This window comes from Adiantum capillus-veneris, chromosome 30 (assembly GCF_014529385.1).
Source record: "Adiantum capillus-veneris isolate H3 chromosome 30, ASM1452938v2, whole genome shotgun sequence".
Taxonomy (NCBI): domain Eukaryota; kingdom Viridiplantae; phylum Streptophyta; class Polypodiopsida; order Polypodiales; family Pteridaceae; genus Adiantum; species Adiantum capillus-veneris.
In genome coordinates, this window is record NC_140960.1 from 76,590,778 (window position 1) to 76,605,222 (window position 14,445).

The 14,445-nt window shown below is 42.9% G+C and overlaps 1 protein-coding gene across 4 annotated transcripts; it reads left to right on the top strand.

Moving 5' to 3' along the window:
* Window positions 1-245: 245 nt before the first annotated feature.
* Window positions 246-3,586, top strand: LOC147418238 (pentatricopeptide repeat-containing protein At1g06140, mitochondrial-like). 4 transcript variants are annotated; one of them, XM_086507135.1, is made up of 3 exons: window positions 249-1,197; window positions 1,282-1,335; window positions 1,471-3,586. In XM_086507135.1, the coding sequence occupies exons 1-3, from the start codon at window positions 330-332 to the stop codon at window positions 3,438-3,440; spliced, it is 2,892 nt and encodes a 963-aa protein (XP_086363261.1). In that variant the 5' UTR covers window positions 249-329; the 3' UTR covers window positions 3,441-3,586. The 4 variants fall into 4 exon arrangements, with proteins under 4 accessions (XP_086363259.1, XP_086363261.1, XP_086363260.1 ...); XM_086507133.1 differs by having other exon boundaries at window positions 246-582; window positions 673-3,586; XM_086507134.1 differs by having other exon boundaries at window positions 249-1,335.
* The last annotated feature ends 10,859 nt before the right edge of the window (window positions 3,587-14,445 follow it).

Below are 14,445 nucleotides of genomic sequence, written 5' to 3' on the forward strand. Positions count from 1 at the left end.
CATGTGTCCCTCCCTCTAGGGGCATACGTATTTAGTTGTGTGTTCGAATCTTGAAGCCAACCAACTGCACGGGCATAGTGTCACAAGAAGTTTTGGACAAATTCTCACAATAATTCCCACATTGTGACTTACCTCAACTTCATGAGTTTCTGTGAGGGAGGCACTGCATACCTAGCTAGGTACGATCCCAGAAGCTCTTGATGTTATGCATTGTATTAAAAACACTGAAAAAGACTCCGCTTTTCTACATGGGAAAATTTCTAAATCTTCTTGTGCCCGGCAGGTGACGAGATGCAAGCCTCGAGGAGAGCGGTGGTGCCTCCTGAGGTATGCGACCTCGCGTGGAGGATTTGGCACGTAGCTTGCAGGAGTGCATTCTACGTAGAGATGCTGCTGAAGCTCTGCGCTTGCATGCTTGCATGCACCAGCATGGCCTTCTCTCCCTCCCCTCCCTTGCCAACCCGCTCGTTGTTGCCCTTGCACAGTCCGGTAGCATCCCTCTTGCCCAACAAGCCTTTGACCGGCTCGATCGTCCCAATGCTTCCTCCTTCAACTCCCTCATCACCGCTTATGTCAAACAAGGTGAGCCCCATCATGCCCTTTCTCTCTACCATTACATGCAGACCCATAATCTTCATCCTAGCATTCATGCTTATGTTTCCTTGCTCAAAGCTTGCACGAGCCTCCGTGACCTTGATCATGGCTGCGAAGTGCATTCCCACATCGCCAGAAGGGGTCATCTCGACACAAATGTCTTTATTGGAAGTGCTTTGGTTGCTATGTATGGGAAGTGTGGATGCCTTCTCAAGGCGCAAGAAGTGTTTTCAGGGCTTGAAGGGAAGAACCTTGTATCCTGGACTGCACTCATTGCAGGATATGTTGACAATGGATATGCTGAAGAAGCTCTTCATTACTTTGACCAAATGGAGCTTCAAGGAGTTCCATTGGATGCTGTCACATTTCTGTGTGTCTTGAAAGCTTGTGCCAGCATATGTGACACAAGCAGGGGTCAGGTAATTCATGCAGAAACAGTAAAGAGAGGGCTTGAAACAGATGTTCTTGTTGGAAGCACCTTGGTGGTTATGTATGCAAAATTTGGCTCTCTCACAACGGCTCATGATGTGTTTGACAGGTTTCTTGATCGAGATGTTGTCTTGTGGAGCACCCTTATTGGAGCATATGCTGAAGAAGGATTAGGTGAGGAAGCAATTTATTGTTACAATTGCATGCAGCGTGAAGGCATTTGTCCTGACCAGGTGATCTTTGTTTCTGTTTTGAAAGCTTGCAACAGCATAGGAGCCACTCAAGACATACATTTTAATATTACAAAGAACGGTATGGAATGTGATCCCTTTGTTTTGAACACTTTGATTGATGTATACGTGAGGTGTGGCTTGCTTGCTGATGCACGTGAATTGCTTAATAGAGATTCACATCGAACCATTGTATCGTGGAATGCTTTACTTTCAGGCTATGCAGAGTGTGGTCAAGGTGAGGAAGTGCTTGGCTGCTTCATGCAGATCCCAATTGATAACATTGCTCCAGATTCTGTCACGTACATTTGCACCTTGAAAGCTTGTAGTGCTACTGGAGACTTAAATATGGGTTATGAAATACATGGTGAAATTATGAAAAAAGGGCTAGATCAAGAAGTGGCCATTGGCAGCAGTTTGGTTGATATGTATGGGAAGTGTGGCTATCTTGCAGATGCACATGAAATCTTTAACACACTGATGCTGCAAGACTCAGTCTCATGGAATACATTAATTACAGGATATGTGGACCATGGGCAGGGGCATGAAGCAATTAACTTCATAGAAGAGATGAAGAAAGAGGGTGTAGCCTTAGAGGCTGTCACTCTGGTTGGTGGTTTGAGAGCTTCTGCTAATACGAAAGCTGTCAATAAAGGTCAAGAATTCCATGCTGATATTGTAGCGATAGGATTGGAAACCAGCACCCTTCTAGCAAGTAGTTTGGTTGACATGTACGTCAAATGTAGCTTGCTTATAGACGCAAAGCATGTTTTTGAGCAGCTATCTGCTAAAGATGTTGTCTTGTGGAACACCCTTTTAGTAGGACTGGTAGATCATGAGTGCTGCATTGAGGCCCTCAAGCATTTTGAGCAGATGCAACATGAAGGGGTTTGTCCAGATGATGTCTCGTTTATGTATGGCTTGAAAGCTTGTGGTGGTTTAGGAACCATGGGCAAAGGCCGTGAAATACATTCAGATATTGTGAGAAAAGGTTGGGAAGGTGATTTGTTTGTCGGTAACACTTTGGTTGATATGTACGTAAATGGTGGAACCCTTGTGGAAGCGCAAAAGGTGTTTAACAAACTTCGAAGTCGAAGCGTAGCCTCATGGAATGCATTAATCATCGGTTATGCTGAACAGGGTTATGAAAGTGAGGCACTCCAATATTATGAGAAGATGCATCGTGAGGGAGTTTTGGCAGATTCTATCTCTCTAATTTGTATCTTGAAAGCTTGTGGTACACCAGGCTTCATTAAAAAGGGTCAAGAAATACATACTGAGATAATCATGAAGGGGTTTGATTCGGATGTTCTGATTGGCAACACATTAGTGGATATGTATTCTAAATGTGGTCTCCCCATAGATGCAGAGGATGCGTTCTTCATGCTTCTTGAAAGGAATATAGCATCATGGAATGCACTCATTGCAGGAACTGTTGAAGCTGGAAATTGTGAAGAGGCACTTTATTGCTTTGAACAGATGAAAAGTGAGGGTATTACTCCTGATGACCTGACGTACATTTCTTGCTTGAGGGCTTGTGGTAGTATAGGAGACGTGCTCAGGGGCCAGGAAATGCACAAAGAAATCCTAAAAGGAGGACTTGAAAGTGATGCCTTCATCGGGAATACATTGGTTGATATGTACTCCAAGATTGGCCTGCTTGAGGAAGCACAGTATGTTTGCAAAAATCTTTCACTTCAAACAGTATACCCATGGAACTCAATTATCACAGGATATTCTCAGCAAGGAGAAAGTGAAAAGGTTTTTTTAACCTTCATTCGTATGGTAGGAAGTGGGCTTGTTCCAAATGCAGTCACTTTTGTTGGCATTTTGAATGCATGCAATCATGCTGGGGACATAGGCAATTGTCACATGTTCTTTGAGGCCATGAGCAGAGGCTATTACGTTGTTCCAACCCTTCAGCACGTCACCTGCATAATCGACCTCCTTGGTCGCACAGGGCATATAGGCAGGGCAGTAGCCATGATAAATGGCATGCCGTTCCATCCTGGACTTGTGGTATGGCACACTGTTTTGGGAGCCTGTCAAAGATGTTCTGATGTAGATCTTGGAGGACGTGCTTTTGAGCATGCTGTGCAATTGAATGGCTTGAATCCTGCTACGTACGTATTCATGTCTAACATATACGTGGACACTGACGCAGAAGAGTACTGTAATGATGCATGAATGGAACATGGCATGCTGCTTTCAGTCATTGTGCACATGTAAAAAGGCAGACTATGTGCTGTCAAGGTTGGGGGTCAGGCAGCCCATCCTGGCCGTCCATCCTACCCCCATTACTCTACAGAATAAATGTGGAGTGCTGCTGGATTATTGCCAAGTCACCATTCGGAATCTGAAGAGCGCAGGTGACAGTCTGCAGGCCCGTGTACGATCGCCAACTCAGCACCCGGAATCAGCGCTGCCTCCTCCAATCATGATTGCCAATCATTTCATGGCAAGTCAGCGCTCAGAGTATTGACAGTCTCCAGTCTTCCTGGCTCGCCTATCTCCTCCAATCACGTCGCTTGCATGGCCCCCCTTCCCCCCGACGTTTGACGGGAGGGAAAGGTCCTCAAGGGACCTTTTCTCCATAATGCATGCTCCCAGTCTGGCTCCCGGCCTCCGCCGTTAGCCAGCTGGTCACATGCATTATGAGGAAAGGTCCCTTGAGGACCTTTTCAAGGGACCTTTCCCTACCCCTTCCTCATCATTTTACAGCATGGTCTTCTGCATGTGCTACACAGTTTGGGGAATGCGGGTGCAAGGAGATGCATCAGGCTATAAGATGCCACCCAAGGTCAATCAATCAATTTTTGATGCAAATGATGCTGTATGCTTGTCTTCTTATAAAGGGTAGAGGATCTGCTGTGGAAGAGAACCATTTATCTACTTCCAGCTGATAATTGTATGGCTTTTTTCTTTTTGGATGTGCAACTGAAAGATGCTGCTGGGTATCGAACCTGGGTCTTGATGCACCCACACATCCACCTTAACCACTAGGTTCCGGACCCGTTGGCTATTTTGCTGCCAAAGAAAGTACCAAATACCTGCTAAGGCATCGCAAACTCTGAAATGCGGAGAAGCTGGGGATCATTGAATTTATGACATCGAGTCTCAAAAGATGTAGAGGCGAAATTGAAAACCGAAGCTGATCTATGGTGTTTCTCATCAGGTCAATGCAATCCTGAAGTGCCCCTTTGTACCTGTGTGGGGCACTTCAGGGCAGTGGAAAGCTCGCAGGATGCCCTGCAAGCGAGCTGATATAATGAGGATGTGAGGCTCAAAGCAAATGAAGAAACTGTGGCTATTTGCCGATTGAGCGGTGATGAGGGCTGAGCTTATGAATAGCGGAGAATGTGAGAGCACAATTGTGGGTATGGTGTAGTTTTGCAATCGGCGAAGGAACTTGCCGCTGCACCCCTTCGTTCATGCTGGGAAGGTGGCCTATATTTATCCGACACAGACATTCCATGAGCTAGAAGGGATAAGAAACATAAGATCTTCAACAAAGCATGGTAGCACCCATAGCGAGAGAGAGAGAGAGAGAGAGAGAGAGAGAGAGAGGGAGAGAAATGAAATGAAATGTTATATTAACGTCTTCAAAAGGCCAAAGTGACCTATGAGACCAGAAAGTTACAATGTGGTGGATCTGATACAAAGTCAAGAGTAACAAAAATAACAACAATAACAACATAGCATAAATATACTAAGTTACTCGATGTGAACTAAGCAGCTAGGTGGGATAGCTAAATCACAGGAGATCCAACATCGGTCGCTTGTGGATCTCATCAATATCCTCCATGGTCAGTAGTTTGACTAGGCATGCACGCAGCGAAAGTGACTCTAATCTTTTGTTGCAGCCTCCATCGATGTTGTGTAGTCCTTTGGGGTTGTGGGTGTCTGGATCTCCCCAGCCCAATCGCTCGGTCAATCAGTGTGCCTCTGGTGGGAGACAAATGTGATCTCTGTTGTAGTAACTCCTTCGACTGTCCAATGTCTGTTCTAAAGAAATCTGTGATCCGTCTTTGAGACTAGCTAGCCTCTTCTCTCATCAAGCTCTCCTTGTGTCTGCGCAGCTTGAGCAAAAACAAACCCAGGCATCTCTGATCTTAGTACCCCATGACTCTAGAGAGGTCCAAAACCCTCTTTGAACAAGCAATGGAAGTGGCCTCGTATCTCGTAGTAGACGGGGCAGCGGCATGTGTAGTGCAACTTTGTCTCAGGCTCCATGTCACACAAGGGGCATGTCCTGGCCTTTGGTGGTACTCCGCTGTATCTCCCAATCTCAATCCGCAGTTGGTGTGAAGACGTGCGTATTTGGCCAATAGCACATCGTATCCCATGAGACAGGTGGGTGTCCATGTATCTGGGCCTCGTCACAAAACCGTCCTCCGTAAGCTGGAGAAGGTACTCTCTATAGAAAGCCATCTTCGTGCCTAGCTCATGTGTTGGTTGTATCCATGTCCTCTTGGTGTCTAGCTGAGTCAAGTCTTGACGGATGAGAGTAGAGATCTCGGACTGTGTAAGAGTGAGAGATAGCGTATCCAATCTAGTGAGTACTGGAAGGGTGGTAGTCTGTCTATGCTGAACCCATGCGCCTGAAACCATGATGTCATCTCCCCATACCAGCATGCGGTCTCCCTGCATGGCTAACTGTCGAGAGGACTCAAGTGCAAGGCAGGCATATCTATCTCAGGGAAGTTCCCACATGCGGGTGTATGAAGGAGATTGATCTGGTGAGCACCTCAACCACTAGTGGGGAGGCCGCTAGCTCTGCTCGGATAATGACAGGTGGTACTAAAGCCTCGGCTCTAATGAGCCACGAGATCATAGAGACCAGAGGTTTCTCCATGTCCCCCCATCCATCAGTGCAACCCGATCTCCCGTGATGATCCAATGAAGGTCCCCATATCTCAGCTCCATAGAGCAATGCAGAAGCCACCAAAGTGTCAAAGAGCCAGAGCTTTGTCCGAGGCTCCTGAAATTGAACCTACGAACACATCCTCTCCAATCTACCCAATGCTGCATGGGCTCTAGTCAATCTGGTCTCTGCTGCCCTCCTTAATGAAAATGCTGGTCCACTAAAAACCATTGCAAGGTAAGTGTAAGCATCTGTATACTCCACTGTCTCCTGTCCGTATGTGAATGTAGGAGCTGATCTCCTGATCCACTGTGGGGTGGTATTAAACACCATTAACCTTGGTTTTACCAAGGTTGACAGACAAACCACTTTCGTGGGCAAACCTATGCAAAGCATCCAAATGATGTTGCATACCCTCCGAGGAGTTAGAGATCAACACAATATCATCAACATATAACAATAGTGGAATCCATGTCCTTGCCAGCTGTGCACCTCTATCACCATCGCTCTCAATGTAGTCAGCAACCTCATCCACATACATACCGAATAGACTAGGAGAGAGCAGGCAACCCTGCTTCACCCCAATAGTGGAGTGAACCGGTGTAGATAGACCCTCTGCGGGGCATACGTACATGTCCCATTACTGACTTGTATAATGCCATGATCCCCCAAATGAGCTCTGTGGGTACTCCCATCTCCTGTAGTTTGCGTATCAATCTAGCTCTGGGTACTGTGTCAAATGCTTTGCGGAAGTCCACAAAGCTACAATAGATCCGTCTCCCATGTGATGTGCCCTCCTCAATGATGGCTCTGAGTGTCAAGATATGGTCAAAAGTAGAAAAGCCTCTCCTGAACCCTGCTTGCCTGCCGGTTGCGCGTATCCTCTTTCTCTTTGCCCATCTACTGAGCTGCTGCTCAAGAATGGATGCGTACGACCGTGCCAGTGTGTGTCCAATCATGATAGTGTGATAATTCCCAGGCTCCATAGGGTCTTGTGACTTGGAGATAGGTACAGTAGTAGATAGGCTCGAAGTATCAGGCAAGCCTTCACACATGGCATGGTTAAACATAACTGCTAGAAGCTCTGCCAGTATATCTTTGGCATGCATGAAATGCTCAGCCACTAAGCCATTATGATCATATGCTCTTCCAGTCCTCATAGAGAGTAGTGACACAAGAAGAAGAGCTGAAGCTCTTTGTCGAGACTATATGCACACAGTGGGGGGTTGGCTATGGACCTACGCTGTTTTCCAAATGCAATGAGCCATGCTTACATCTTCAAGGCATCGGCAATATGCAAGACGTTGATACGAGCAATCAAAATTGATGAGATTGTTACTAAAAATTAACGTTGTTTGACTTGCATGCCAGTTGTGTTCTTTCAAAAGCGCAAGTTGTTGCCGAGCTTTGTGACGGGGATGTCGTCTCTTCGACTACAGTATTTGCAAGGGTCAAGAAGCTTTGGGCTGTTTTCAGCGGTTGCGAAGCAAGGGTGTCTCCCCACATCAAATTATGATTGTACATTTTGGGAAATGATTGTAAATTTTGGGAAAAGTTTGCAAGCGTTGCTGACGAAGTTGATTGTGACTTTGCAGTGTAGGTCCAAGCGGATTGATCAAACACATGCAGCTCTTTGATGTGAGGCTGACCACCACATTTGTACGACAGGGCCAAGATGCTTTGGGCTGATTTCGGCGGATGCAAAGCGCGGGTGTCTCTTTAAATGCAATCACATACGTGTGCACCTTAAAGGCAAGGTCAGGGTGAGGAAGCTCGGGGCTGTTTTTAGCAGATATGAAGCAAGGGCTGATGCACTTGGCCTCCAATGATAGATGAATTGGGACATTCCACACTACACACACACACACACACACACACACACAAAATCCTTCCGCCAAACTCACTCCTCTTTCGCTTCTCTGCATGGGAGGAGCTTCGAGCAACTGAACAAAAGCTACAGATTCTATTGTAGATAACACTCTGCAATAAATGCAACAATAGGAATGGTGTTGGTCGTCTCCTTCAAATTACGCATGGACATGAATGATGCATGAACGGAACATGGCATGCTGCTTTCAGTCATTGTGCACATGTAAAGAGGCAAACTATGTGCCGTCCTCAACATTTTACAGCGTGGTCTTCTGCATATGCTACACAGTTTGGGGAATGTGGGTGCAAGGAGATGCATTAGGCTATAAGACGCCACCCAAGATCAATCAATTGATTTTTGATGCAAATGATGTTGTATGCTTGTCTTATAAAGGGCAGAGGATCTGCTGTGGAAGGAGAACCAGTGAATGAGAGTTGAACAAAGCCTAGGAGAAGCACATTGTGTGCATTGGGTGTTCCTATTAGTAACGTCCACAAGAAGATCTAGAAATTTTCTCACATAGGAGAACGGAGTCTTTCTCAGTGTTTTTCATACAATGCATAACATCATGAGCTTCTGCTCCAGAGGCACCACATATCTAGCTAGGTACAATTGGGGGCAGGTGAACCGCCGGCCCAAAAATACGCACGCTATAAAGATTGCAAGCGGAAGGAGTATATTAAGATGATTTCGACATACAAAGTATGGACAAGGTGTGCAGGGGATTGCTATAGAAATTATAACATAAGGCTTAAGGCTTACTATGAGATATCTTAGACTCACTAGAGATATACTAAGCTCACTACAAGATATGTTAGGCTCAATCCGAGATCATTTACAACGAAGGGGAGTTTCCCTTTTATAAGCGATTGGGTGGCTTCCTTTACAAGCTTCATGTAATGCACATTCCATAAAGTGGACATGTGTTCCTCCACTAAAGAAAAAGTGGACATGTGTATTCCACTAGAGTGAACATGTGTATTCCACTAAAGTAGAATCTTTTTATGAGTTCCATTATGCTCACGCTTTTTTCCAGTCACTATGTGCTGACACAATCGTAGCATTGTGGATGATATCAGTGCTTGTGTCACGACGAGATAGTGGAGAGGAAATAATATTATTCCACGCGGCCTCTAGGATGAGATGGCTTATGATGACAGCAAGCACGTTGTAGGTAGTGTATTCATACGTATAGTCCTTTGTGGCAAGAATGTACATGATAGAGCTAGATATGTAGCTGCTTGTGATAGGGTTAAAACTTCAGTTTGGGTGGTTTCTTGAGTTAGGTTAAACTCATTAAGATACACATTGGGCCATTCATGTGCACGAATAGTATACTGAAGTTGTTGCAGGATTGTTGCATGATGCCGTTTTTCCTTCCATTGGAATTTAAAATATTTGTCATTAAAGGTGATAGGTTGCAATTTATCCAGAATATCATTGCCGATGATCATATCATAACTTGGCTGAGAATAGAGATAGGCAAAGATAGGTATTCTGGCCTTTCCAAGCAATAACCATAATTTGGCATGATTTTTTATCAGCTCTTCGGATTTGTTAGCACATTTTATCAGAAATGGTTCATCTAGTTTTTTCTAGTAGTTTTCAGGAACAAACCTTTCATTCAAGAGAGTTAAGCCGGCTCCTTTATCTAATATAGCATTCAGGGAATTCTGAAATTGAGTATTCAGAATTATTGTGATGGAGACTCCTTTTAGTGGTGAGAGATTGTTGTCTCCATTTAGTTGTTCCTGAATTTCTTCTTGTTGTGAAGAGATGAACTCTTTTACCTGTTTGGCGATCTTCTTAAGGCTTTGATGATTATTTAGAATCAACCTTGTGTTGTGACACATGGTGGTTCGGATGTCATCAATGACTTCTTGAAGTTTGTCAAGTTTAGAGAGAACCAAACTTGAGGCCCGAGGTTTTTGATTGGGTGTTTGTTAGGTAGAACCAGTTTTCTAATGGTTGCTTTTCTTTTCTATTGCCCCGTATAGATGATTCTCCTAAGATTTGCTCATGGATATACTTATCATCTGTTATTTGAGTAAAGACTTGAAGCTTTGTAGGATTATCAATCCATTGTTGAACTTGTCTATTGATTGGATTGATCCATGCTTTCGTTATGGCTTCAAGGTTGATTGGCTTGATTTGTTCAGCATCCAATTGCTTTGGAGGGTCATCTTCTTCAGAGATTTCAGCTTCTGAATCAGAGTCTACATAGTTATCATAGAATTTTCTCCAGTCTCCATACCATGATGTTCTAAGTATGGCCACCTTGGTATTGATCCATTTAGCTTTATCTTTATCAGTTGGTGGGGTGAGAGGCTATTTTGGATCTAGAATAGTTTCTTCTTTCATATGGGAATAATAAATAGAGTAGTCTACCTTTTCTACATGTGTTAGAAATGGTGGATCTTTTGCCGGAATACCATCAATACTGATAGCTGGAGATTCCAAAATATCTTGTCTCTATTCTTCAGTGATTTCTTGAACTGTTATCGAGACATTATTTTTAGTTTCAGACTCTTTACCTTTTGTTGATGAAGAGCTTGATCCTATCTCTTTGGACGAGGAAGCTGGGGGTAATTTTCTTTTGAAAGGGGCCTTGCTAATTACCATGATATCCTCTTTTAGCTGTAGGATATCATTATCGCCAATTTTTATTTTATCAGCCATATTCATCCTAGATTCTTTTAACGGTGGCTGAATCTTTTGCTGCTTGAATGAGGTGATCGTCTCCTTAAGATTTTGTATGTCTTCTTTAGAGAGTAGATTACCTGTTGGATTTTTAGCTGTTTCTGGTGATTTCTCTTTTGGTAGCAAAATATTCCATGGAATTGGAGCAGGTGGAGTTGGGGTATTTTGAAAGAACTGAGAAGTCTCACCTCCCCGAGAAAGGAAAGTGGTTTCTCGTGTAGTTAGATCATCTTCCCATCTATGGAGAGCCTGTTGTTTTTCAAACAGAAGCTCGCATTGACGCAATTCCTGCTCTTTTTTATGAAATTCTCCATAAGGGTGATCCTGTTTAGAACGGAATGTCGATGGAATATCCTGCGGAAAATTAGAAGCTTCTTCATTAGAATTAGAAGAATTGGAGGGTGTTCTTCCTGGTGGTAATTCTTGGAGAGGTCGAGCTTTAATTTTGCCTGAGACTAGATTGCTGATGAAGTTGTGATCAAAGAGAGACTGACTTGCTTTGATTTGCTTTAGTTTCATTCTAGTGGCTAAAGCTGGAATGGCCATTGTAAATTCTTTCATCATAGAAAGAATCAAACTGATCCCAGTCACCATGGATAAATGCAGGACCGTAATCTTTAATTCCAACTGTATGTTTTGCATTGGTCATATCCCATATTGCCTCAGGTTGGTCATCAATCCATTGGTAGTTGATGGATTCTATGGTTACACCTTTGGGTTTTGTGGATGGAGGTTTACCTGCGTTATCAATTAGTTTGTTGCGATTTTTGTGGCAACAAGCTAGAGTGTAAAGATCTCTATCATCTTCATCACATAAGCCACTTCGTGGCTGGTAATAAAGTTGCTCCGTAGCTTTTCAGTCTTCCCACCCCGGTTCAATGTCTGAAGAACTATCCTGTTCTTGGTCAACAATCAAGACATTAAAGGACAAATTTTTCCCAGAGTGACCAGAGCGACGATGCATTGAGGGTTTATAGAAAGAGAAGTAAGGTAGCTCTAGGGAAGAGGGGACTACAGAGGAGGGAGATGTGTCAAGCATTTGTTGTAATTGAATTTTCATATGAGCAAGTTTATGAGTAGATGCAGTAACTAACTTATGCAAGTCATTCAATTGCTTTTCAAGGAAATGCAACTTGACAGTATGGTAATTGCTTTGAAGCAATTCAGGGTGAGGTTTTGCTTGATCAAGCATAGTTACATAAGGAGCTATAAAGATTTTATCTGTGTCAGAGGCAATAAAATCTTTTTCGTCGATCATGCAAAACTGTATAGTAAAAGCAGATGAGGAAGAGTCTAATCTTCCAACTAGTCTTAAGCAATGCCTGCAAAAGGTTTGATCTTTATTTTCAAAGGTTTCCAAATGTTGGCAATCCTTTACTCGCATAGCTCTAGACTTTGTAGGGGCTTTATGCACAATAGCAGAAGAAATAGGCTTTTGTGAACTAATTAAATAATTAGAGAAATCTATGCTATCTATATTTAGAACTTTATTTATAAGTTCTGTTTGTAGTGTAGGCTGTATATCAACTGCCCAATTTTTTGGTAGTTTTACTTCGGACCAAGGAATTTGATCACAACGAAGCATCTGAGAACGATCATCTGAGCGCATAATAAGATTTTTCCCTTTATGATCTTTTTTCTCAGTTGCTGTTAATTTACCTTCATATATTGCTGGTAACCCGGAGTTAATTTCTCTCCCTAAAACAGAGAAAGCTATTTCAACATTGGGAGTTAAATGCTTTAGATCATATCCAACATTTTTTATTGCAAGAGTTAAAGCTTCACCAAAATAGGGGTCATTAAGCGACATTATAGTTTGGGCGAACTTGCAAATAGACTGGTCCGTCTGCAAGGTTGCTTTCGATTCCCCCAAGAAACTGATCTTGCAAATTTTTGTGTCTGGTGTCTAAAATCATTATTAAACATGATGCAGCTAGGCCTGCTCTAAAAAGAGGATATACACCTATTTGTACACAGCCAAGGTGAACAAAGTGATAACCCTTTTTTAGGACTTCTGCTTTGTCATGTTGGAGGATCTCAATAAGCTTAATAAAATGCATTAAATTATCTGAGGGAATAGATGCTATTGACCTATTATCTAGATAGACAGTGGAGGCTCTAAGTTCAAAAAAGTTCTTATGTTATATACTTGATCGGGTTTAAGTTCTGGGATTTGCCATTGAGCAGAAGGTTCGGCTTCTTCTATAGCCATAGAGAGGTGTGCAAAAGACATGGTCACTTTTGACAAAGATATGTTCAAGAATGCCATTGACTGTTTACCTAAAATTGAGTCGAGCGGTAGGAGTTTACTGTGGGAATTTACTGCAGGAGTTTACTCGAGGATTTGTTGCCTGTGGCTATACTTTCAAATGCCTACGGTGACCGTCGGACCACGCGACCATGCGACCACGTGACCTTGCCTCACAACACGATTTCGAAAAACACCAATTGATTCTTTGGCACACGTTGTTAAAAGAGAACAAAGACTTTGCTAGACTTCTTGGTAGTATAAAAGATAACCTTCACTTAATGATGGCAAGAGATTAATAAGACACTGATTAATGACTTTAATTATGGCTCTGATACCAAAATACGCACACTATAAAGATTGCAAGCGGAAGGAGTATATTAAGATGATTTCGACATACAAAGTATGGACAAGGTGTAAAGGGGATCGCTATAGAAATCACAGCATAAGGCTTAAGGCTTACTATGAGATATCTTAAACTCACTAGAGATATACTAAGCTCACTACAAGATATGTTAGGCTCAATCCGAGATCATTTACAATGAAGGGGAGTCTCCCTTTTATAGGCGATTGGGTGGCTTCCTTTACAAGCTTCATGTAATGCGCATTCCACAAAGTGGACATGTGTTCTTCCACTAAAAAAAAAGTGGACATGTGTATTCCACTAAAGTAGAATCTTCTTATGATTTTCATTATGCTTACGCTTTTTTCCAGTCACTATGTGTTGGCACAGCCGTAGCATTGTGGATAACATCAATGCTTGTGTCACGACGAGATAATGGAGAGGAAATAATATTATTACACCAGCGCATAATAATGTTTTGCCCTTTATGATGTTTTTTCTCCCTTGCTGTTAGTTTACCTTCATAAATTGCTGGTAACCCGGAGTTTGTTTCTCTCCCTAAAACAGAGAAAGCTATTTCAACATTGGGAGTTAAATGCTTTAGATCACAGCCAAAAAATTTTATTGCGAGAGTTAAAGCGTCGCCAAAATAGGGGTCGTCAAGCGACACATTATAGTTTGGGCGAACTATAATGTGTCGTCAAGCGACACATTATAGTTTGGGCGAACTTACAAATAGACTGGTCCATCTGCAAGGTTGCTTTTGATTCCGCCAAGGAATTGATCTTGCAAATTTTTGTGTCTGGTGTCTAAAATCATTATTAAACATGATACAACTAGGCCTGCTCTAAAAAGAGGATTTACACCTATTTGTACACAGCCAAGGTGAACAAAGTGATAATCCTTTTTTAGGGCTTCTGCTTTGTCCTGTTGGAGGATCTCAGTAAGCTTAATAAAATGCATTAAATTATCTGAGGGAATAGATGCTACTGACCTAGGCTCTAAGTTTAAATAAGTTTTTATGTTTATATACTTGATCGGGTTTACATTTTGGGATTTGGCATTGAGCAGAAGGTTTGGCTTCTTCTACAACCATAGAGATGTGTGCAAAAGACTTGGTCAGTTTTGACAAAGATGTGTTCAAGAATGCCATTGAATGTTTACCTG

Coding starts and splice junctions, on each gene's coding strand:
- LOC147418238 (XM_086507132.1), top strand. CDS start 330: ATGCGACCTCGCGTGGAGGATTTGGCACGTAGCTTGCAGGAGTGCATT. Junction 1,198..1,281: donor ATATGCTGAAGAAGGATTAG/GTGAGGAAGCAA, acceptor CTGTTTTGAAAG/CTTGCAACAGCATAGGAGCC.